This window comes from Nansenia antarctica (assembly GCF_963989245.1).
Source record: "Nansenia antarctica genome assembly, chromosome: 10".
Taxonomy (NCBI): domain Eukaryota; kingdom Metazoa; phylum Chordata; class Actinopteri; order Argentiniformes; family Microstomatidae; genus Nansenia; species Nansenia antarctica.
In genome coordinates, this window is record NC_137680.1 from 16,921,069 (window position 1) to 16,945,342 (window position 24,274).

At 41.8% G+C, this 24,274-nt stretch overlaps 1 protein-coding gene across 1 annotated transcript in view; it reads right to left on the bottom strand.

Moving 5' to 3' along the window:
* LOC308166452 (CUB and sushi domain-containing protein 3-like) overlaps positions 1–24,274 on the bottom strand; it is a gene marked incomplete at both ends in the record, with an annotated part of 120,500 nt that overhangs the window by 60,206 nt on the left and 36,020 nt on the right. The window contains 24 exons of the mRNA XM_080540763.1: positions 140–278; positions 561–752; positions 1,304–1,506; positions 1,771–1,897; positions 4,646–4,837; positions 6,927–7,083; positions 7,294–7,463; positions 8,164–8,352; positions 8,933–9,148; positions 9,861–9,977; positions 11,798–11,986; positions 12,407–12,594; positions 13,114–13,252; positions 13,701–13,895; positions 14,154–14,480; positions 15,155–15,337; positions 15,479–15,591; positions 15,795–15,898; positions 17,787–17,908; positions 18,079–18,203; positions 18,504–18,591; positions 19,628–19,705; positions 21,063–21,175; positions 23,608–23,815. Of these exons, the coding sequence (XP_080396889.1) occupies positions 140–278; positions 561–752; positions 1,304–1,506; positions 1,771–1,897; positions 4,646–4,837; positions 6,927–7,083; positions 7,294–7,463; positions 8,164–8,352; positions 8,933–9,148; positions 9,861–9,977; positions 11,798–11,986; positions 12,407–12,594; positions 13,114–13,252; positions 13,701–13,895; positions 14,154–14,480; positions 15,155–15,337; positions 15,479–15,591; positions 15,795–15,898; positions 17,787–17,908; positions 18,079–18,203; positions 18,504–18,591; positions 19,628–19,705; positions 21,063–21,175; positions 23,608–23,815 (3,874 nt within the window). The remainder of the gene's footprint in view (positions 1–139; positions 279–560; positions 753–1,303; positions 1,507–1,770; positions 1,898–4,645; positions 4,838–6,926; positions 7,084–7,293; positions 7,464–8,163; positions 8,353–8,932; positions 9,149–9,860; positions 9,978–11,797; positions 11,987–12,406; positions 12,595–13,113; positions 13,253–13,700; positions 13,896–14,153; positions 14,481–15,154; positions 15,338–15,478; positions 15,592–15,794; positions 15,899–17,786; positions 17,909–18,078; positions 18,204–18,503; positions 18,592–19,627; positions 19,706–21,062; positions 21,176–23,607; positions 23,816–24,274) is intronic.

Sequence of the window (24,274 nt, forward strand, 5' to 3'; positions counted from 1 at the left end):
GCCTCCAGAAGTCTGTGAAGAATGTGTAAAAAAGAAAAAAGAAAAGAACGAATCACTATACAAAAATATTTAAAAGAAAATCACTATTTTGACAGCGTGACCGGGACTATGAATATAACAATCCAATTCTACACCTTACCTGATGAATGCCAGTGATATGACATAGTCTGAGTGAACAGCTATGAGCCAATCACAGTCCTTGCTGTGAGGGTAGGGGTGTGGGAAGTTTGGTGACAGGATGAATCCAGTTGAGCCGGTCACGTTTCCCCCACATGGAGCTGCATTTTTAAAACAGCATTTTAATGAACAACAATGTCTTTATGGTGGAGCCTCATCCCTGCTCATCACATTGGTTGTTTATGGGGTCAATTCATTTTCAATTAAGTCAGCTCAGGAAGTATATACGAATGACAAAATTGGGCATTTATCTTCAATGATTTCTCAATACTGAAAATGAGAAGCTTCTTTTTTTTTTAAAGAATTGAAATAGAATCAACCACAACCCTGTTGGAGACACACAGTACTATATTCCTAGCAAAACATTTAATGTAAAGTCTCACCAATGCAGCTTGGGGGGCTGGGCTGCCAAAAATATCTATTGTCCACTTGAATACATGTGATTTTGCTCTCCCCCTGCAGTTCATATCCTGGATCACATGTAAAGGTCACAGTGTCGCCTGGTTCTCTCCCCTCTCCATTACGACTCCCATTCATGGGCATCCCAGGATCTCTGCAGGCTGTCGCCACGGAGCCTGTCAACACACACCCAGGAGAAATGGCTTTATACAAAGTTCAATATACTGAAGTGGCTCAGTGTCAAAAACAGGTCGAGAAAGAAACTGATATACTGAAATAGTAACTGTATAAATGTGACAGCAGCTGATGAAAGAGGGAACAAGTCTCTTGTCTGTTAGTTATGTCTTGACTGTTATTTATTATGTTTTATTCACCAATTGTGTAATTTGTATCTGTACTGTTGTGCTTTCTTGGCCAGGTCTCCCTCGAAAAAGAGATTTTAATCTCAAGGGACCTCCTGGTTAAATAAAGATTAAATAAAACCAAATGCAAATACATTTCAACATTGTTGAAAATCAATGACACACTCACTAGTCAAGCCAAAATATTGCAATGCAACGGATTCGGTAAAAAACGTGCAAACCCAGAGTGTGTCCAAACAGTGGATTAGGAAACACAGGTTTAAGCCTTCGATGGATTGCCAGCTCCCAACGTACCAAATATTGACAGAACAATTTCAGATCAAGAACAGCGGAAGAACAAAATGCTGTGTTGTACAAAGACTCACTTGAGAAGTCGATAGCGAAGCCAGACTTGGTAATGTAGAAGTCAGTCTCGAACTGGATGGTGACCACGTTGAGGGTGCTGTGGATGCCCTCGGGCAGCAGGGAGCCGCTCAGCTCCCTCAGGGCCATCTCATTCTCCGGGGGGCCGTCCCACACCTTCAGGATGTCATGGGATGCCTCGGTGTCAAACGCCAGGAACTGGAGGCTAGATATTAGCACATATCTGATTAGAAATTATTCCTTCAATCTACAGTACCACCATGGAAATAAGTAAGTCCATGACTTAAATTTACCGTCACTTGATGGTTGATGGCTGTATACTATATGCACTTCGAAATGAACACATTCTGAATATATGTTTTGTATTCATATGATTGTATCATTTGTATTCATATCATTTTGTATTCATATGATAGATATTTGTATGTATGTATTCATATGATTACATGTCTTTCCGGATGTGAAGTACCTGACAATGTTGCCAGAGTTGACGGTGATGGTCCAGGCACATCGCAGGTTGTTGTCGTAAGGGAAGGGATACCCCGGTGACAGGATGCGCCCAGTCGATTCACCTTTGAAGCTGCCTCCACATTCCGCTGCACATGGACCACAAACAGGTAAACATAACCTTGACAACAAACACTATGAAAACAGCAGCAGAGAGGGAAATACACTATCAACATACAGAGAATACTGCACAAGCAGTGTCCACAAGAGCCATTGAGATGTCTGTACTGTATGTAAATGGAATGCACTTATATAGCACCTTATTACAAAGTGCTTTACAATGCGCAGAATTCACCCATTCACACACACATTTACACACCAATGGCAGCAAGCCACCATGCAAGGCGCTGGCCTGCTCATTGGGAGCAATGTGGGGTTCAGTGTCTTGCCCAAGGACACCTTGACATGTGGCCAGCCAGGGATCGAACCACCGACCTTGCAATCATTAGACGCCGGCTCTACCTCCTGAGTCACAGCCACCCCATAATGTATAAACGGCTCTTCATTGCACAAATGCAAAAACTGAATGTGGAAATGAATACAAATAGATAGCAGTTAAATTCCTCCCCTAAGCACACCTCTTCTCTCCCTCTTTTACCTTGTTAGGGAATGGCAACAGTGGCCAAGATACTTAAACCCTTAAGAATGCAAAACTAGTCTTCCCTAAGCATACCCCTATTAATGGCACCATCAATTAACTTTCAAAGACTGTCCATAAAAGATACACAAGGCTTGGTCCAGCACTGGGGGAAGGAGACAGCCGCACATAAATGACACCTGAATCTGTTACCACATACACCAGTGTTTCACACACATAGACGAGACAGTGGCGGGCCAAAAGTATTTATAGCGCTGTCTTTTTTCAAAGCACATTTTTCAGCGCTGCTGCTATGTTTGAGTAGTTTATAGTAGTTTATTTTTAGTAGATATTTTATATATATATATATATATATATATATATATATATATATATATACGTGGTCCACAGGATGGCAGAGAATGGCCAGACTGGCTTGAGCTGACAGAGAGACGTAACTCTGTAACTGTAACTCAGATAACCACTCTGTACAATTGTGGTGAGCAGAAAGGCATCTCAGAATGCACAACATGTCGAAACTTGAGGCGGATGGGCTACAACAGCAGAAGGACACTTCAGGTTCCACTTCTGTCAGCCAAGAACAGAAAGCTGAGGCTGCAGTGGGCACAGGCTCACCAGAACTGGATAGTTGAAAAGTGGAAAAATGTAGCCTGGTCTGATGAATCTCGATTTCTGCTGAGGTCAGAATTTGGTGCCAACAGCATGAATTCATGGACCCAACCTGCCTTGTGTCAACAGGCCAAGCTGGTGGAGGTGGTGTAATGGTGTATGGAATGTTTTCTTGGCACACTTTGATTGCCAGTTAATACCAACCAATCATGGCTGGAATGCCACAGCCTATTTGAGTATTGTTGCTGACCATGTGCATCCTTTCATGGCCACAATGTACCCATCTTCTAATGGCTACTTCCAGCATGATAATGAACCATGTCACAAAGCAAAAGTCGTCTCAAACTGGTTTCATGAACATGACAATGAGTTCAGTGTTCTTCAGTGGCCTTCCCAGTCAACTGATCTGAATCCAATAGAACACCATGGCGATGTGGTAGAACGGGAGATTCACAGCTTGAAAGAGCACCTGGAAAATCGTCAGGATTTGCATGATCTGCAATCATGTCATCATGGACCAGAATCTCAAAGGAATGTTTCCGAAATGTTTCCTTGTGCAATCAATGCCACAAAGAATTGAGTCTGTTTTCAGAGCAAAGGGAGGCCCTACCCAAAACGAGTATAGTGTTCCTAATAGTGAGTGTATATTCTCCGGTAACTCATGTAACTAACGATATCACAAACACTCCCCAATTAATTAATGAGAAAATTACATTACAACCCGGCTTCAGCGGACCATAGCAGATATCATCATAGCAGCGAGCATCTCCTCCACCGTGGACCGTAAACATACTTGAGCTGTTGGAACCCTCCACTCGCTATTCAAACCAGAAAATAATGAGACTCAGTATCGATATGATGATCATTCCATCTATAATCCATCACTGTTTAACAATTAATCAATACACTGCACTGTTTGCAAACATAAGTATATACAATGAGCCCTGTCCACAGAGTTCTACCTCCACCAGCCTCCACTGAATCAGTAGGACAACACTGAACCTATTACTAAAGAAATACATAATGCCATTTTATTAAGCAATTCTGCGCACGTCCAGAATTTATAAATCAATCTTTACTATAATCCATCATCACGGCTAGGCATCTGAGAGACACAGCTCTACAACACCTACTGGATTCAAGCAAATTGCAAGTAATAGCTTTATTATGTTCTCCTCCTGGCACTGCATGCATTGAATTTGAAAGTGTTATCTTTCCAGTATCTATGGGCTGTATATCTCTGACTGATTACCCGTCTACTCGTAACAAAGAAAAAGCATCAATACAGAGACAAATTCCAAAGAATGACAAATAATACTACAAATAACAATAATAACAATTTTAAAAAGAATATGGAAGGTCACTGCTCCTCCAGATCACTTGAAGACGACGCTGTAATTTGACACAAACACTACGTAGCGCCAAGAACATTTATTCATAACTAAACCTGAGAGCCATTTGTATTCTCTTGTGAAATGAAAAGCAGTGCGCTTTTTTTCTAACACAGTCCAATTAAGTGGAAATCATGTAGGACTAAATCCTTAGGATTAACACTGAGCATGGCAATGTTGACTGTGGGCTTGGACTGCATATTAATAGCAGCTGCCAGAGACAGAGAGAGAAGGATTACCTATGCATGAGGGGAGATGGTTGTCCCATGCCCTTCTCTCGCCGGTCATGCACTTCAGTATGCCACTGCCGTGCAAAGTGTACCCTTGGTCACACCCATACGTGATGGCACTGCCAGCATGGTGACCCTGGTCGCTGACTTTGAAACCAAACTGCGGCACTCCTGGATCCTCGCAGTGGGAGAGTTCAAAACCTGGGAGCGGAAAACAGAGTGAAAACAGGTTGTATTGTACTCCAAGAGACTGTAAACATGTGTACACAGGCTTATTCACACACACACACACACACACACGCACACACACACACACTCACACTCACACACACACACACACGCACACGCACACGCACACACGCACACACACACACACACACACACACACACACACTCTCGCTCACGCACATACACACACACACACACACACACACACACACACATACACAAATACAGAAAACTACACATCAGCATTTTTAAACTAGTAAGTCTTCTCATTGGAAAAAAGCCATAATGCAACATAAAGAGATATTCTAATTCCTCTGCATTGTAAAGACTTATTGATTGTGGTGTGGAATTAATTTCCGGTTGAGCACAGGTGAGGATTGAGCTTAAAGTCCCATTATACTACTTGGCAGTAAAAGAGTCTTCTTGGACAGAGAGCACAATTAGACTTGACCAATTAAGTGCTCAATTGAGTGTGAACATTTACCAGGATTGAGGGATGGTATGGCACCTCATAAGAATGAAAAAATAAATACACTGCGTCAATAGAGGAACGTTCCAATAATTCTTAAATTGGGCTTGATCTTGACCATGGCTTTTGTCTCGCTCCTCTATCCTGGTGGTAAATGAAGAAGCTGTCCTGCTATGCGGCAGCAGCAGCAAATGGTACATAAACCGGGCAGAGCAGATTTATATGATTCACTCCCAGCAGTCCCCAAGCCCATGCCAGATGTTATGGCAGTATTACAAGTGTCATGCCTACGATAAATTACAACTGTTACTGCCTACATTTAGAAAATTACCTCCGCACTTTGGTCTAAGAGCCATGAAAACATGATCAGATTTCATGTTCAGAAAAGATTTAAGTGAACCACGTCTCGGTACCCTCTCGGGTGCACGCGTATCAGTCAAATCCCACATTGAGGTACATGTATTCATCTCAGCTCAAATGACTAAAGGGATATATCAACAAAAGAAAACGCTCCTGTCTTGATAAATGCTATTAAACCTTGGTTACACTATACTTTTTTTCAGTGCATTGTTCATCTGATGTCCTTGGATATTACTTTGTTATATGGTATAGTAATAATTACCTACCCAGCAATATAATATACTGCATTTCGTTGTCTGGTACTTGTACTCTGCAATGACAATAAAGTTGAATCTATTCTACTCTTGACTAATGTTATTTATGGAGTATTATCATATCTAATTTCTTTTAAATTAATCCGGTCACCGTGACTTGGTATGAGGTAGCAGTCCCCACCTGTATTGCATTGTTTGAAGTAGCTACTGTAAATAATGTATCACGTCTTGCTAAGACACTTCTTATTTTTTTTATTTATTTTTTTTTCCAGATTTTATCCCTTTTTCACCCAATTTGGTAGTCAATTTAACCCAACTTAGCATCCAATTATCCCCTGCCTATTGCATAGGATCCGCCGCACGACCCCGTGGCCGGCAGTCCCAGAGGAGGGCGCCAGGCAGACTAGGCTGACTGGCTCCTCGAGCCCAGTACCGTTATTCCGGCGCCCAGGGGGCGGTGTTGCGCGACGGATCCTAGTCCAGAAATACTCCTATACCGCCCTCGGAAGCGGCCGGCCAATATGCCGCTTCCCGTGTGCCTCGGCCATATCTGGATCTGGCGAGCCGGGATACGAACCCCGGCCCCGGTGGGCAGCATGCACTAGCGGCCAGTGCGTAGACCGCTACACCACCGCGGGGCTCTAAGACACTTCTTAGTAAGAAGCTTTCTTTAGGGTAAGACACATGGAGAGGTAGAAATTGAAAATTGAATTATTGAAAATAAAAAACATTTACCAACAACACTAGTAACAGTACGGCCAATTAGGTATGCACTCTATCCTACTGTCTATCCTACAGCAACCCACTCAGAAACCCCCACAACACACATTTCTCCTGCTATTTCTAAACTTTTAACAAGATACAGTAGAAGCTACAGACACAATTATTGCACAAAAGGCATTTTCTACTACAGGGGCCCCCACACTGTGCTTATGAAAATCATTACTTTAAACACACAGGAGAAATAAAGGTTACTCACTGGAGTAAATCATTCTGAAGCCTCCTGCCGTAGCCTCGTGGTCTGAGTAGAACTCCAGCCACAGCTGGTTGGAGGTGGTGGTGAGCGATAGGCCCAGCATCGAGGAGCCTGTGTAGGTGCCAAGCACTGCTGCTGCTATGTCCTTCCCATCGTACACCTGCAGGGATGAACGACATCAGACATTTGTACATGTACAGCACAGCTACAATGTGTTTGTATGAAAAGGTGCTAAACAAAGGGTGCTGAACAAATGTCTGAAAATGGGTCAAAATCGTTATCAAATCATGTTATTTTTGGCTTCAGATATGTATCTATGGATATACAATGTGGATGAACATTCTAAAAAAGAAAGCAGCGGTGGTTTTACCTTGAGAATGTCACCTTGTGCGAGTTGGAATGTACTGGCCGAGATGTTAATGCCCTTGCCTGCCTGTACCTGGATGCTATAGACACACTCATGGCTATTGTCGTAGTTCATCGGGTAGTTTGGCGACAACAAAACCCCTTCATTGTCCGAGACTGTTGAGCCACACTCAGCTAGAAGAAAATAAGATACACAAGGTGTCATAACAAGAACTCATTTCATAACCACGTATATCACATTGAAAGTGCTCAAGGTCTAATGACAACAGACAGTACATAGAATCCATAACTCATTAAATGATTTGTTAAAAAAAGATCTCTGCCTCTGATGCAACAGCATCATAATTAATATATAAAAAGCAGTAAAAAAAATAAAAAAAACATCTCCAAGACTGACTACACATCTCAAATCCCTATCCTGTAGCTTTGATTCCTAAGATGCTTACTTTCAAACCGTATCCCAAAATAAAGCTCTACAGATATTCTTTTTGTTAAAATGCAGAACGAAATCTTTTGCTCTGAATCATCTCAGCAGTAAAAGCCAACAGCAAAATGCAGACTGAAAAAGGAGGACACTGAGATATATAGATGTATATATACAGTACACCGTCTTTGATGTGTACAGTGCTAAACCAAACTTTTCATTACAAAAGCATTGATTCCTTCAACCTTCATGAATCATTCACAATGATAAGTCGCTTCAGGTCAGGAATACAATATTTGCTTTTGTTTCCAAGCCTCTCCTCAACTACAGTTAGCTTACGGATCAATGCCTGGAAAGACAAGACTCACAGTACAACACACGGTATATCACTGATACAGTACCAAAACACACAGAGACCCAATAAGCAAATGAAAGCAGCTGACCACGTACCCACACACCTTGGCAGAGGGGCACTCCACATCCGGCGACCACCTCCCAGGCACACAATCTCTCTCGCCCCCTGTAGGCGGTACCCTGTGTTGCAGGAGAAAGCGAGAGTGTCCCCAATGCCAAAGCTGTCGCCTGTGTGCCAGCCAAATCTGGGTGTTCCAGGGTCCTCGCAGGGCTCCAGATTGTACTCTGAGGAACCCAAAATAGCCACATGTCACATGGAGGGATGGAGTCCCATGAAAACATAATGCTTATTCAACTCTGAAGAGATGGGGGAGACATTACCCAGCCTAGTCAATCTGATCAAAGGTTGTAGAAGGTCAAAAGAGGAATCATAATCGGCAATCTATAGGCGTTAATTACAGCACACAATCAGATATTTTTCATGAATATTCATTGCTGCGCACCAGGCAAACATTAAGGCAGGCTGTTATAAAAAGCCAACTCTCTTTCTTTCTCCCTCTCCCCCTCCATCCCTCCCTCTCCCCTCCCTCTCCCCTTCCCCGCGCTCAGTAGAGAAGTCCTTCCTCAAGATATTCATCTTACACGCCCTCCACCACGATCACTAGCATCGCTGTCAGACACCTAATACTTGACCTCGCTGGATCAGAATGATCTATCCTGGGAGAATAGTTCATCTAAAGCCTGTTCTCATCCTACCAGGCAAATTGCTCCTTACATGTTACTTTGCTCCTGCATTAGAGGGCTTAGCACTTTTGATCCTATCGATGAACGTGGGAAATCTCTCATTCTCTCCTTTTTTTTTTACCTGAAAATGAGATGTTGAATCCCTGAAATGATATGGAGAAGTCCGAGATGAAACGGAGCTGAGCCTTGAAGTTGCCGTAGAGCCCGGCGTTGACCTGGGCCGGGCGTTCAGAGCCGGTGAGTCGGGCCAGAGGCTGGGTGAAGCTCCCGTTCTCTGTGATCAGTAGGTAGTCATGGTGATCCTCCAGGTGGAAGGAGTGGAATGTGAACTGGACACCTTAGTAGAGGATACACATCAGGTGAGTTGCCATAACCAAAACGTCACAAAGGCATAATTGGAACGGTAGCTCACATCAATAAGAACACCTACATAAGAAACCTTAACATAACAAACCTTAAATCATATGGTTTTGTAATTTCCACTTTGTGTCCAATAAAACTACTTTATTAATGTATTTTAAACTTCTTTATGTTAAGATTTGTGAATATCAAAAATCAGGTGTAGTGCTGAGGCACAAATATGTACATTTCAAGCCTGCAAACTGCAAGCAGACTTGGCAAGACTTGTATCAGAAGTTGATTGGGAAATGAGCCAAGTAGTTACTGTCTGGCACAGCTAACTAAGGATGTTATATGGTGAGATTATACATTTTGTTATACATTTCAAGCCTGCAAACTGCGACACTTTAAATGAATGTGCAATAACACTATGTGCAATATGACAACCCTAGTCGTCTATCTGTACAGTATAGTATAGTGGATAGTGTACATAGCCTTTATTTATGTAAACCAGCTCCTTCCCTTCTTGTCTTTTTTTTCTTTTCTTTTTTTTTTCTTTTTTTTTCTTTCCTAGCACCAGGGGAGCCACCCCTCCTAAATGTCGTTGTTTGGTACCTGTACTATAGCAATGACAATAAAGACCATTCATTCATTCATTCATTCATTCATTCATTCATATCAGAGCTGAGTAGAGGGTGGTGTGTTCCTACCTTTCCCGTGGCTAACTTCTACAGTCCAGGTGCAGTTGAGAGAGTTGGGGTAGAGTTCCGGGGATCCAGGAGACAGGATAATACCACCAGAATCTCTCACATCTCCACCACAGGAAGCTGCAGCGACAATGGGGAGGGGGGGGGGGGGGGGGTGACAATAGTCAACTATTGATATGATCCCCTGAACGCCGGCTATATTGACATAATCTATTGCTGAGCTTTTGATTTCATCAAGGGGAGTTAATGAGGTAATGCTCGTGCTCATTGGCTGATGGGCCAACAGGTTAATATCGAAGCCTGTTGAAGGTTAACTAGATTAATTAGGTATTGTTCACACCCTGCAACATTTTATTTGCCTGTCGTTGTGTTCACAAAAGGTCATCTCACTTAAAGGGCACTGCTTTGTAAATAGCACAATTGTTCTGTCACTGAGCATTTCGGTGTGTGGCCTTTGAAACCAGGTGGTATTCCACCCGACGTTGCGAGACGCCTCGCGAAAAACCCCTCAAACAGGCAAATATTAGGAGTTGAAGTCGTCGCTGGAGAAGATCTTTTCTAAATAATGAATGTCATGCAGGAGGACGGCGGTGCTGCCTGGGGGTGTACAGCTGCAGAGCTCTGCCACCCCGTTATCATTAGACCCCCCCCCGGCAAACACACTGCATCAGGTCTGACCTCCCCCAAATGATTTTACATATTTTATTAATGAGCCCGAATTACATAAAGTCATTAAAAGTGGATGAGCAAGCAGACTTGGCAAGACTTGTATCAGAAGTTGATTGGGAAATGAGCCAAGTAGTTACTGTCTGGCACAGCTAACTAAGGATGTTATATGGTGAGATTCGGAGCTGAGGTTGGTGGGGACCTCAGAGATACAGTACAGCAGCACACAACAATACATGTTTAGTTATGCTCCCTCCTCCCTGGCACACGCCGTTCTAGAATTTGCACTACAGAGAGGTGCATGACGGATGTTCTACTACACCAGTGGAATAATGAGTCCTTTGTAGTTTTCTCAGTCACATAACTGACAAAACAAGCTATGTAAAGTCACCGGATCACGATGGATACTGGGGGGACACAATCTAACATAATTATAATCATATTGTAATTGTAATCACATTGTAATGCTTGATTGCGTAAGAGCGCGCGCGTGTGTGTGTGTGTGTGTGTGTGTGTGTGTGTGTGTGTGTGTGTGTGAGAGAGAGAGAGTATCTAGGCAGAGATGTTCTTCACTTACGAGTTGTAAGGAGAACATTAAGAACATTCTATGACATGACATACCGTCACTTGTGGGGAGTGGATGTGTGTGTGTGTGTGTGTGTGTGTGTGTGTGAGAGAGAGAGAGACATGACATACCGTCACATGTGGGGAGTGGATGTATGTGTGTGTGTGTGTGTGTGTGTGTGTGTGTGTGTGTGAGTGTGTGTGTGTGTGTGTGTGTGTGTGTGTGCGTGTGTGTGTGTGTGTGTGTGTGTGTGTGTCTGGGTGCGTGTGTGTGTGTGTGTGTGTGTGTGTGTGAGAGAGAGACCTGACAGACCGTCACATGTGGGGAGTGGACGTGTGTGTGTGTGTGTGTGTGTGTGTGTGTGTGAGAGAGAGAGACATGACATACCGTCACACGTGGGGAGTGGATGTGTGTGTGTGTGTGTGTGTGTGTGTGTGTGTGTGTGTGAGTGTGTGTGTGTGTGTGTGTGTGTGTGTGTGTGTGTGTGTGAGAGAGAGAGACATGACATACCGTCACACGTGGGGAGTGGATGTGTGTGTGTGTGTGTGTGAGAGAGAGAGAGACATGACATACCGTCACACGTGGGGAGTGGATGTGTGTGTGTGTGTGTGTGTGTGTGTGAGAGAGAGAGAGAGACATGACATACCGTCACACGTGGGGAGTGGATGTGTGTGTGTGTGTGTGTGAGAGAGAGAGAGACATGACATACCGTCACACGTGGGGAGTGGATGGCTCCACCAGTGGTTCTTCTCACAGACCAGCTGCTCCTCGTGACTCAGCCTGTACCCCAGCTCACACTGGAAGGACACGGTGGAGCCGATGGCCAGGTCGTGGCCGTAGCGGAGGCCGTTGACAGGGATACCTGGGTCCATGCAGGAGGTCGTGTCCAACGTTACGACTGGGAAGAGCCAGAGGACAGGTGAGGCAGTGACAGGTGAACATTACAGCTCCCGTTGAAATCTGACACAGATAGAATTCATAGTAATCGTCGTCGTCATCATCGTCATCATCGTCATCATCCTCCGCCTCATCATCATCATCCTCATCCTCCTCCTCCTCCTCCTCATCATCATCATCATCATCATCATTATATCATTTCTGTACAAATCATTATGATCAAAGCCACTGTATGGGGGCGTGCTGGAGCAGAGATGACATAATAGGTCTTGTACCTTTTTATTCACTTTTATTTCTCCAGGTAAGTCAATTAAGAACCATTTCTTATTCACAATGACGACCTGTCAAAAGCAAACTGTAGAAGCTACAATAACCACATAAGCATTCTTAGAACATCCACAGATAGAACTGGTTGTCTCACTCTCATAGAAGATCTTGAAGCCGCTGTTGGAGCGACTGTTGTCCGTAGTGAAAAGCAGGTAGATGAAATTACTGCTGCTGAACAGGAACTGAGGCACCAGGGTGCCATTGAAGGAGCCAATCAGAGGCGAGAGCAGGTTAGGGCCGTCATGAACTTCCAGGAAATCATAGCTCAGCTCCGTTTGAAATCTGCCACACAAGGAAGCGAGGAAAGAACAGACGTAATTCTTTCGATACGGATACATTAATTTCACACTTCGAAGCCATTTGCTCTTCCGTCCACACCATGAGACCTCTCTAGCATTAAATATTTCTTGCTGATGGGAGTGCCTCAGACTGCAATTGCCCCAATTATTTTCATGAGATAAGATCAATGTGTTCCTTAGAAATCTGAGAATGCATAGATCTGTTCTTGCCTTCAGGGCTTTACAGCATTCAAATAATGACGTCAGCCAGAAGTGTCAATCGCAATAACATCAATAAGGTTTAGTAAAAGCCTTCAGAGACAGTTAATAAGAGAAAGGGTATTCATCTATGGCATTAATGTAAATTAGAAAAACACATTGCAGTGCATAGAATTTAGAAGTATCCATACAAAGAAACCCAAACTATAATTTAATACCAAAACTGCACCAACATTCTGCCTCCCCTGAAATCAGAGAACATAATTGTCAACGGACTGTTGAAATACCAGGTTGTCATACCAACCTGTCAAAGCTGATTTTGACGGAGCGTCCGGGCTCAGCCTCTATGACCCACTCACAGCTAAGAGAGTCCTTGTAGTAGCCTGGCCACCCTGGGGACAGGAGGACTCCAGTCGGGCCAGAGTAGTGTCCCCCACAGGGAGCTGCAAGGATCAGGGAAGGAGGGATGGAGACACTCTGTACAGAATTCACCTCCCCAAACAACCTCTCCAAAACAAAGATAGCATGACCAACATACAGAATGAAATCTAGAGGAAGGGTCACTGAAAAAGCCAGTGGATCAAGGAAGGATACTGTGACTCTACTCTACTAGACTCACCTTGCAAATAACCTCCACACAATGAAAAAAATGAAAAAAATAACGTGACACCTCTCCACAGCCACTCTAAAATAACAGCCCTAACATATAGAGTGGGATTTATCGAAGGGATTAATGAAAAGCTAGTGGATAAGAAAAATGCAGGTCTTATTTGGACTGCTTATTGTTTCACACATAGCCTACCACATGTTACGCCCACTTGTTATTCTGATGATGACAACATATCGTCTGTGAATAATCCGGTAAAACCATAGAAACTCATTATCTGGTACCTTCGCACTTGGGAATAGGTCCGCTCCACATGACCTTGCTGTCCTCCAGCTGACACACAATGGTGTCCGTGCCTTGCGTCTTGATAAAGCCCTCCTCACACACCACCGATATGGAGCTGCCCAACTGGAAGCTGTCGCCGAAGCGCCGGGCGTTGAGAGGGATGCCAGGGTCGGGGCACTCATTGTGTCCGAAGGCTTGTAGAGTTAAACAGAGAAAAAGAGCGGGATATAGCGAGTACTTGGGTCTTTGAATGAGAAATCAGGCCTTTCGGAAAGAGATAAGGGAGAAAGAAAATGTGGCTGTCTTTGAGCAAAGAAAGGAGAAATCTTACACAGCTACATTACTGTATAGCACAGACTAACAATAGCCTCTTTATGGAGAGCTGAGACGATAGGACAATAGGTCTTTTCGGGGCCATTGTATAGCTTTGTGAGCTATGTCCCTGAACTCACTGCTGTAGGAGATGTTGAAGCCACGGCCAGACATGGAGTGGTCTGCCTGGAATTCGAGTTGCAGGATGTTAGTGTTGCTGGTGAGGTGAGAGGGCACCTCCGCTCCGGAGAAACGGCCCAGAACAGAGGAGCCTGACTGGTCCCCATCTTTCACTGTCAGGAAGTCATACGGGGGCTCCAGGTCGAAGTCGTTGAAGGCCAGGTGGATGCGGCTGCCTGGCTCAGAGATGATCAGCCATACACAGTTCAAGTTGTTCCCATAACCCTCTGGGTAGTCAGGTGACAGCACTGTCCCCATGGCAGCCGTGAAGTTGGAGAAACAAGGAACTGAGGGAGAGGGAGGGAATAGGTTAGACGCATACGAGCAATTTCCTGGACACAGTATAAGCCTAGTCCTTGACTAAATGACATTTCCGATAGAAAATCGCCATTGACAATGCTGTAGTCTAGGATTAGGCTTAATCTGTGTCCAGGAAACTAGATCATACAGTACAAGTAACATACTCAAGACTCAAGTTTAAAATAGTAAAAAATAAAAAAAATTAAAACTAGAATACTATTTGCTGTTATTGAATTTAATTAATAATAATAATTTTGCCATTTAGCAGACGCCTTTATCCAAAGCGACTTACAATTACGAATTACAGGGACATTCCCCCTGGAGTAACTGAGGGCTAAGTGCCTTACTCAAGGGCACACTAGTAGTGGTGTGGTTTCAGGCGGGATTCGAACTCACAACCTTCCGATCACAAGTCCAACTCACTATCCACTAGACCACCACTACCCCCCCTACTAATTTATAAATGGTATTTACAGCAACTACCTTATATCAAGTTGCCCTTTTACCTTTGTTATAACAATGCAATTAGTCTAGTAACAACATTGTATTAACATGTGATACAGTAACTTTACAGTACACAACACAATGTGAGTAATTGCTACCCTAGTGCTGTATTGTCTCCATTCCATGCAGGTAAACAGAGAGATGATTTCACACTCACATATACAGATAGGGATATTAGCAGACCACTGATTGTTGTTTTGGCACGTGATCATCCTCTCTCCGATGAGCTCGAATCCAAACTGGCATTCAAAGCGCAGAACATTCCCGTTCAGGAACCCACTGCCCTCCTGAAACCCATACAGGGGTGTCCCAGGGTCCCCACAACTCTCTTTGTCAATCTCTGTTGGGAAAGAAAATAGGAGAGGATCGGTCAGATGGTTTAAAGTCCTTATCATGATCTCTAAAGGGACAGTAGGCGATACAAGAATGTGACGGTCTGTGGTCGGTCCAGCCAGCTGAGGAGTTTTGAGAGTCTTTGTACCTTTATAGTTGATCTTGAAGCCGATAGAGCCCACACTCTCGTCAGACTGAAGATGCAGCCACATTTGATGGGACATGCTGACAATAAGGTCAGGGACAAAGCTGCCTGTCAGCCTACAGATAAGGAGACAACACAGCCAAAAGCCTGTCAGACTCGCAACCCCCCCCACCCCCTTCATCCAATGCGGTTTCATCCAAGAAAATAGTAGCAGATCCGAAACACCTAGCACGTAAAGCTGTAGATTTAGAAAAACTATTCTGAAACCAACTTGGTTACTAAAGTTTATTATAGTATGACATTGTACCGTAATACTTACACTTGTATTATTGTTCGTGAGTCACCAACTTCCCCTCCGTCTCCAATGGTGAGCGAATCGTATCCAATTTCCAAGTCAAATTCTTCAAAATTGATCTGGATTACCTGTTGAAGGATATTGATTGCCATTACTGTATAATCTTTTATTGAAAATGTCATGGCGCTATGGTAATAACTAGGGATAAATACCAGGGAATTGCCAATACCGATTGCGAGTACTGTCCCTTGGGTACCGATCCAATAAAGTAAAAAAAAATGTATGTGAAATGATACTGTATATATCGTAACTGTACGTATCATATTGGTATCCATTTCACATATATTTCTAATACCGTATACTGTCATACCATGCACTATCTACATAATCATGTCTTTTGCACTATTGCCACTATTTGATCATGTTAGATGGCAAACTAAGTTTTTTAAGTCTTAGTTCTTGTACTCAGTCAATGACACTAAAGTTGAATCTAATCTAATCTAATCTAATCTGCTGTCACCCCTCAAAACACTTTTGCAACAAGCAGTTTTACTGGCTCTGTCTAAAGCGTGAAAAGAATCTGTCAATCCGCAGACGATGGTTGTTATTGTTGCACCGCCAGTTGACGACGCACATGTCTGTCAAGGTTTTGTGACAATTTGATTCACGGCATTAGATCGGTAAATAGCATTCCCTATCTCTGATTCCCGATGCAGCATTATAGGCCAATATTGACCCGATACCGATGCTCAGTATCGGATCGGTGCATCTCTAGCAATAACTGTCATTAACCTTTTCAGCCAAAACCACATTCGTAAATAAACTGTCAACTTCTAGGTAGGCCTGGGCTTTGTGTATTCTTCACTGGACAAAACATGCAGAGAAATCCATCAGCTTTCCAACAAACAAGCTGTTACTTTTACTTATTTATTTATTTTAATCCACTTTAAACTTAATGTTTCTAAATATATACATAGAAGATTAACCCAACTAATGTATGTATTGGTTTTAAGTTACATGCAACGCATTCAACATTTATATTGTTTGTTTATATCAGATTCATAAACGTAGACATACTGACAGCTGTTCATTTGCATAAACACCCCTTTGAGAGTATGTTTGGATGCAGCTTTACTGTGAGGGGACCATTGTAGATAGAATACATAATACATCGTACACATGTAAATTGGCATTTAAACTATGCCTTAGATCAAGGACTGTTATACAACCCATAACTAGCATCTTTACTTTCCTCATAATTCAATAAGCACATTCATTTATGTATTACAGTATATAACAGTAAACATATTTGAAAAAGGAATGCAATCAAACACCAACAACAACAACTAATCAATCCTCAAGTCAAAAACAAAGGGGATAATGATATCATTACTTAGAGGGAACAAGGATACTGTACATCTCACCAAAAAGAAGGCAAAGATTTTTTAAACAAGAGCCCCTTCCAATGATTCTCAGTGAAGAGTTTACAAATGAGTAATGGCATGGCTTGACGCGCACTTCAGAGCACAAATCAGATATTGAGAAGCAATCATGCAAAGATGCAATTTCAGATTCTCTATTGAACTAAATAATTAATTGCCTGTCTGTCTACCCTTTTATTAATCTTTGCTGGCTGTGACAAGCCTATTCTCTTCTCTTTAGTCAACTATCAGGCCCAAAAACCTCACAAAATATAACATGACATAGGCAGGAGGCTTACTGCAATTTGAATTAAGAAGAAACGGTACGATAAATGGAACGTTTATCGAATTATGCTCCTCTTTGCCCCCATGGGACCATAATCATGTAAAATGTTATGAATGCCGCATCTGTTGATGCCAAAAGCAGGACATAATAATATCAAGCCATTTACAGTGGCCCCTTGCCTGCAGTACACTTAGGTAAAACAATCTAATCAACAGTGTGCATTATTATCCCAATAGCAATAACACATGATAATTAGCTCATCAGAGTCAACAACTATGTGAATGTTGACAGACAAAGGTTTAAACATACCTTATTGGGGTCACTTGCAGTAATGATCCACACACATTGAGAATTACTCTCATACTGGATGGGGAAGTTTGGAGACGTGAAAGTACCCGATGGGCCCTGAAGATTCGAGCCACATGTTTTCACTGAAAGAAGTAATAAAGGAAGAGTCAGACGTTCAAAGAGAGAGAAAGCTTTGCGTGGTAATTTGGGTATCATGCAATATTAATGGAAGTAAGAGTGAACACAACAATTTGCATATGTCCTCAGGCTCTGTCTTAATCAAACCATTTATCAGATGCTCTACCAGACTCACCTTTGCAGACAGGCCTGTGGTCGCTCCACGCAGCGAACACCTCCGCCACCCTCTGACAGGTAATGGTTTTGGAGCCCTGAAGCACATGGTCTTCATCACAGGTAAATTGAGCAGTTGCTGCAATGCTTAAAAACAAACATTCACGCCAATGTATTAATTTCAACAACAAAAAAAGAAGCCCGGAGGCACATACACGCATGCATGTAGTCTAACTTCAAATAAGTTTAAAATCAACTGTAATATCTACAGATAGATTTTAAAAATATATATATAATATATAAAAGATATGAGTGGGACTGCCCCACTCAGAAAAAATAACCTTTAAAAAAAAAAAAGAGATTAGGGATTCAACCCCAGATGTCAGCGAGTAGAGGGTTTCTTATTCTATGGGCAACTGAATTGGTCTGAGTTCCTGATGAGCTCACCTGAAGTCAGAGCCCATGCGTTTACCATTCTCTGGCTCCCCTGGGTCTGGGCAATAATTGGACACCTGTTTAATGCCTCCTTCATTCACTGCAAAAGAAACCACCACAACAACAACAACGACAACAACAACAACAACTAAGAACAAATGCACTGTTATATTCAGGAGTTCAAATTGAACTCCTCTCCCAAATAAGACAATTGGAGGGAATATGCAGTACAGTAGCCCAAAAGGGACTAAAAGGATTAGGTAACATTCAACTGCAATACAGGAGCCAGAAATATGCATTCACTGGTACTCCATAAACATAATGACTGTGGACTGTATGTCGGTGCTTGGGATACATATTATAATTGATTTTGGATTGAGGAAATTTAAACTTGTTCTTTCTATTTCCCTTATGATACTCATTAGTTTTGATTAAATTAGTGTTAGTTATTAGTGTTAAATATTACATTACTATGGTACTGTACAATACAAACACACCTGGTGTGTACAATATATTCATACAGTTTTCTTAGTTTTCTTCACTGATATATTACATATAGTGGATCAGAATTTAGCTTGATGCATAATTCATGCCTCTGAGAAGCAGACTCCATGACATGGAAGGTAATAAAGATTATAACCTGCTATCACTAAGTGTTTAATGCATTGTTGAAAAAAACCAGAATTTAGATTTTGGAATATGTTATGTTAATGGTATGCTCAGTGGGCTATTAGAAAGCATTCATTTCAGGAGTACACAAATCATATCCAGAATAAGAGGTCACTCATCCTTGACTGCTCTGGCCCACACATGGAGGTTGAGGTTAAACCTCAATCATTTGTATTGCTTAGGCCATTCAGAGAGAGACAACGGCTCTGAGGCTGGCAATACAGATCGAAATTATGATTCGATGACAATGTACTGTATATATACTGTAGGTCTCGGCAGACAGAGCACATTTTCTGACAGGGCACTGAATCCCAAGACTAGAGGAGACATTAGAGTGTCCGAAAGACAAAGGACTAGCCTTCTGTCAGATCTAGTACTGTAGCTTAATGCCCTCACCAAATGATGCAGCAAAAACCAAAAGAAGCCCAAACAATGAAACATTTGCATAAGACAAATAAAAGACTTACTCAAAGAGAGTTTGTTACTGTTGTCCTTCCCTGGTAATAATTTTACCCCTCTGGATTTAAGCTCTCCAGAGCTTTTCACTTAGATAAAAAAGAAGAAGTTACAGTATTAGATGAGAGGAGAAATACTGTTGGTTTAGCTGAATAATACTCTGCCCTGTAATGAATATCATGAATAATTGCTTTTGGTTGCATCTTTTTCTCAGAAAATGGGCCATTACCCCTGTTACATCGCAGGACTGCATTGATAATTCCATAAAACCAAAATGAGATTTTTCTCCTGTTGGTTCTTCTAACTCCGACGTGTTTAACAGGGGGTGAAAATCGATTTGTCGGAACTGATTATCTTTTATAAACAGTAAAAATCTGAATTAATTTAAAGAGCAACCCCCCTGGAGTGCAGGCCAGAATCATCTCATGACTTTTAACACAGGAGAGGCCGACATCACTCAGACTGAGGACGACGGCCAGGTGATGTAAGCGACTGTCATACCTAGGCAGATCATCACAGTGGCCAGCAGCAATGTTGAATGAGTCAAGCAAAATAAACCAATTTAAATTCCTGATGAATTGCATAGAGCAAGGGCAACATTTTTGATGATTCCACGCCTCTCCATTTGAAGTCATCTCGTAAATTCATGCCTATTAACAACAGCAGGAAGCTCTGTCTGTTTGGTGACCTAAAAGGGTGGCTACGCAAATAACATGCACTAAGCATAGCACACTTACTTGCTGGTATATATCGGAGAAAAAAAATAGCAAAAAATCTATCCTTTATGTGGTGATGGACTAAAGTACAGGATAGTCTTGCACACCGCCGCACAGTATATACAGTACTGTAACTGTGCCATATTTCATGCAATCGATTTTATGTCCACATTTACAATGAATAGCCTTGCATGCAACCAACAGACAACTCTTCAGAAAATACAATTTTTTGGAGAAGTTTGTTTTCACGCATGGCTTGGATTGGCTGATAACTGTTACCTTCTATAAACACTGTTCTCTTGAAAGTCATGCTAAAGGAGAACGGATGTCAAGGTAATGGATTATTGAACCGCCCTGCTACACTATTGTTTTTGAAAGCAGGAGGCCACTGTAGATCAACAGGGGAGTTTGATGTCAGGGCTGCAATGAAAATAAGGCATCATCCCCTATAGCCTTCAACAAACCCAGAGGAGAATCAAACAAGACAAAGATCAAAAACATACTTCATAATTTAAGCTTTATTAAATGATCTATCTCCTCAGTATATTATATGCTGAGGAGATATAATATATATATATATATATATATACACATATATATATATAGATAGAGAGAGAGAGAGAGAGAGAGAGAGAGAGAGAGAGAGAGAGAGAGAGAGAGAGAGAGAGAGAGAGAGAGAGAGAGAGAGAGAGTATGTATTTAGCAAGTTAGTTGATTAATTAAAGCTTACCTTGATATTGAGCTCGGAATCCTTTATGTCGATGGTTACTATCAGTCACAAAATGGAGTCTTAGCCAGTTTTTGTTGCTGATAATAGGGGCTGGGATATTATTCCCAGACAGCCTGCATGTGAAAATGAGAACATAGAGAATCTGCTTTAGTCTTACTGCAGGAAGACCAGCCATTGTTATTGGGTTCCATATGAGATGTCCGGAGATATATACTGCTGCAAATTTCTTTGTTAATTTCTTTTAAAATATAAAAATAAAACATCTAAATCTAAAGAGATCAAGTGATGTTTATGACATCTGAGCTATATCATCTTTATAGAGAATATTAAAATGTGACGGATGTTAGCTACAGAGCTCCCAAAGCAGCTTAAGAGACTGCCTCCCATAGCCTGCCATCACGACTGCTGAGAAGAACACTAAGAAACACTGGCCCTGAAAATGAAGCTAAGCTTGTCCCTGAAACCTAAAAAACCTCCCCCAGACTGTGAGATCAGATGCATTACACAGTATGTGGTCACAGCACTGGGCTGTGCTATAATCCTGGGGATTGTAGCCTGCCAGAGGCCGCTCATTTGTCTGGCTAACCAGGCCTGGCTTTTATCTTCTTCCCCTTCCAACTCCCCAGCTTTACCACAGTCAATACCACACAACACAACTGCAGCTATTAAACGTGCTTTTAGACAGGTCAGGAAAACAAGTGAAACACCTGCAGAACTAAAAGCAGGAATAAAAATGGTAAGAAGTTTTTTGTTGTTGGGTTTAGTATGGTGATGTAATATTGCTGGCTTTTACTACTGAGTTTTTTCTGGGAGTGTGTCTTGAACTGAAACTAAGTAAAAAATAATTAATACTGACTCTTGACATTTGATTCCTAGTCATTTAAATAATAATATTGGGGAATTGGGGAGAGAATATCTGTCATTGGATTACATATTGAACATAATGTTAGAGTCAACTTTTTGAATTCCAGTACTCAAACCATAAGGCCTCTGGCAGCAAAGGGAATAGGTATTCTCGGGGCGGTAATTGATTTCCCGCAAACCTTGACCTTTTCCACCTGCTGCACTATATATACATATATATATATGTACTGTATATATATAATTATTTTTGAAAATGTGTGTACACAAATACTAGAGGGGGAAAAAAAGAGGCAGTCAGTCAGTAACCGTTCACCATGAAACTGTGTGCCAATGTACACTGCAAACACTTCAAGGCCTAAGCAAATATCTAGAATTGGAAGCGACAATAAACCAATAAAAAAAGTCCCAAGCAAAATAGCAGTGTTATTACTATATCAACAGTGAGAAAGTCATATATAATCCATAGCAATAGCAATATACAGTACATTTGAGTAAATGTACTTCACTGGACATGAAAAGTGAGTGGATTTGTTGCTGCTGTTTACCCATTGTACATAAGTGATAAAATATGATTGTTCATCTGGAAAAGGCAGAGCTGCCTCTGCCTCTCTCTGTACATTACGGATATTTATATTTACCATATGGCTTTTGTTTATTCACCCATTGTTGTATTATGTTTAAAAAAAAAAAATCCCAAGAACTGATACAGCACTGTATGTGTCTTTTAGAAAACTGTATTTAATATCTGCAGAATCTTCTGGGTTCTTCTTTCTACAACCAAACTTCTGAATGACATGTAATCTACGACCTGTTGTTTTTGCCCTTTGTGAACATAAAATAATTGCAAAATCATATTAAAGGTCATCCTAGAAAACACTGCTCTTTTTGTTTGGTCGGCACATTGCTAAAGTTCATTCTACTTTTGCAACAGATTGATGTAATTTAGAGAGAGATGACAAAAGGTAATCGATGAACTCATTTGCAGAGATTCAATGGAACTATTAAATTAAAGATTACTGTGATGAGCCACATCAGCAAAACACGATTAGTGCACAGTTTAGATTTTTCTGAAACGCTTTAACTATTTTCCACGAGTCATGCAGCATTATCAAAAGGCAGAGAAAGAGCGGGGGTGTACAGTGATTAGAGAACGACGTGCAGAATACTGTACGATACAACAATAGCAGGGAATCATTAGGGTACAGCAGACCCGAAATGTTCCTTTCCCCCAATACCATATACTATATTATGGGTTATAATATACAAGAAAGGTAGGGGGGGGGAAAAGAAAAAAAGAAAAGTTGGTAGACGGGCAACTACAACAACGGGAAACTATCCACAAACAGACCAGCCTGATTTATAATTATAACAGAACAAAAGCGATTTTGTTATTAATTATTTGCATGTTCAATGCACGTAGAATGCCTCCTTTGATGGACCACTATCAAAGCATACCAACGTCTCTCCAGTGATGTTCTATCAGCCTTATCGTTCAGTGTCGATACTTCATCATCCTTCTTTGCTCTCTGGGACACATTTTTACAGCACAGTAATTGATTTCAGCTTCTCTCAGTCATTATAATGAATGCCTAACAGGATCACACAAACCTGAAGATGAGATCAGAACAGTTATATTACAGATTCGGAAGATTAGTCAAATGGATATTCCATCCTGACTCACCAGATGGTTGGAGGTTCTGATCCCTCTACCTCTAAATAGTCCAACTTCTCTTCCATCTGGAAGTCTGTGAAGACCAGTGAGATGGTGTCTCCAGGGTCCGCCAGTATGGTCCATTTACAATCCCCACTGTTGGAATGGTCACCAGGGAAATCAGGGCTGGAGATGACCCCGCTGGATCCCCTCAACGTCCCGCCACACGTGTCCTCAGCTGTCAATCAAATCAAGGAGAAACAAATGTGAATGTTCTTCCATTGTACAGTGGGGACTGATCAGGATGAGATGAGGGATAATATTAAACACATACAGTGAGATGCTTATTGAGATGATAATTTATTTACAGCTCACAAAACATATATTGCTTTAATAAGCCCCCAGTGGACTGTGTATGCACAGTGTATATTAACAACAAATCTGAAGTAACACTTATTGCAAAAGCTAATTAGTAATTGTACTTGTACTACTACCCTAAAATGTACAAATCAGTATGTGCATTAATGAATAGGCTGTTGGCAGGGAATACATGGCAGGAAATACAGCAAATAAAAAAGTATTTACACACCTTATAAGGCTGTGGAATGGTATATTTCCATTGTGCAGAACACCATTCAACATCCATCGAATTATAATGCGCTCTACTCTAGCACTCTCTGCTCCTGCCACTTTTTTT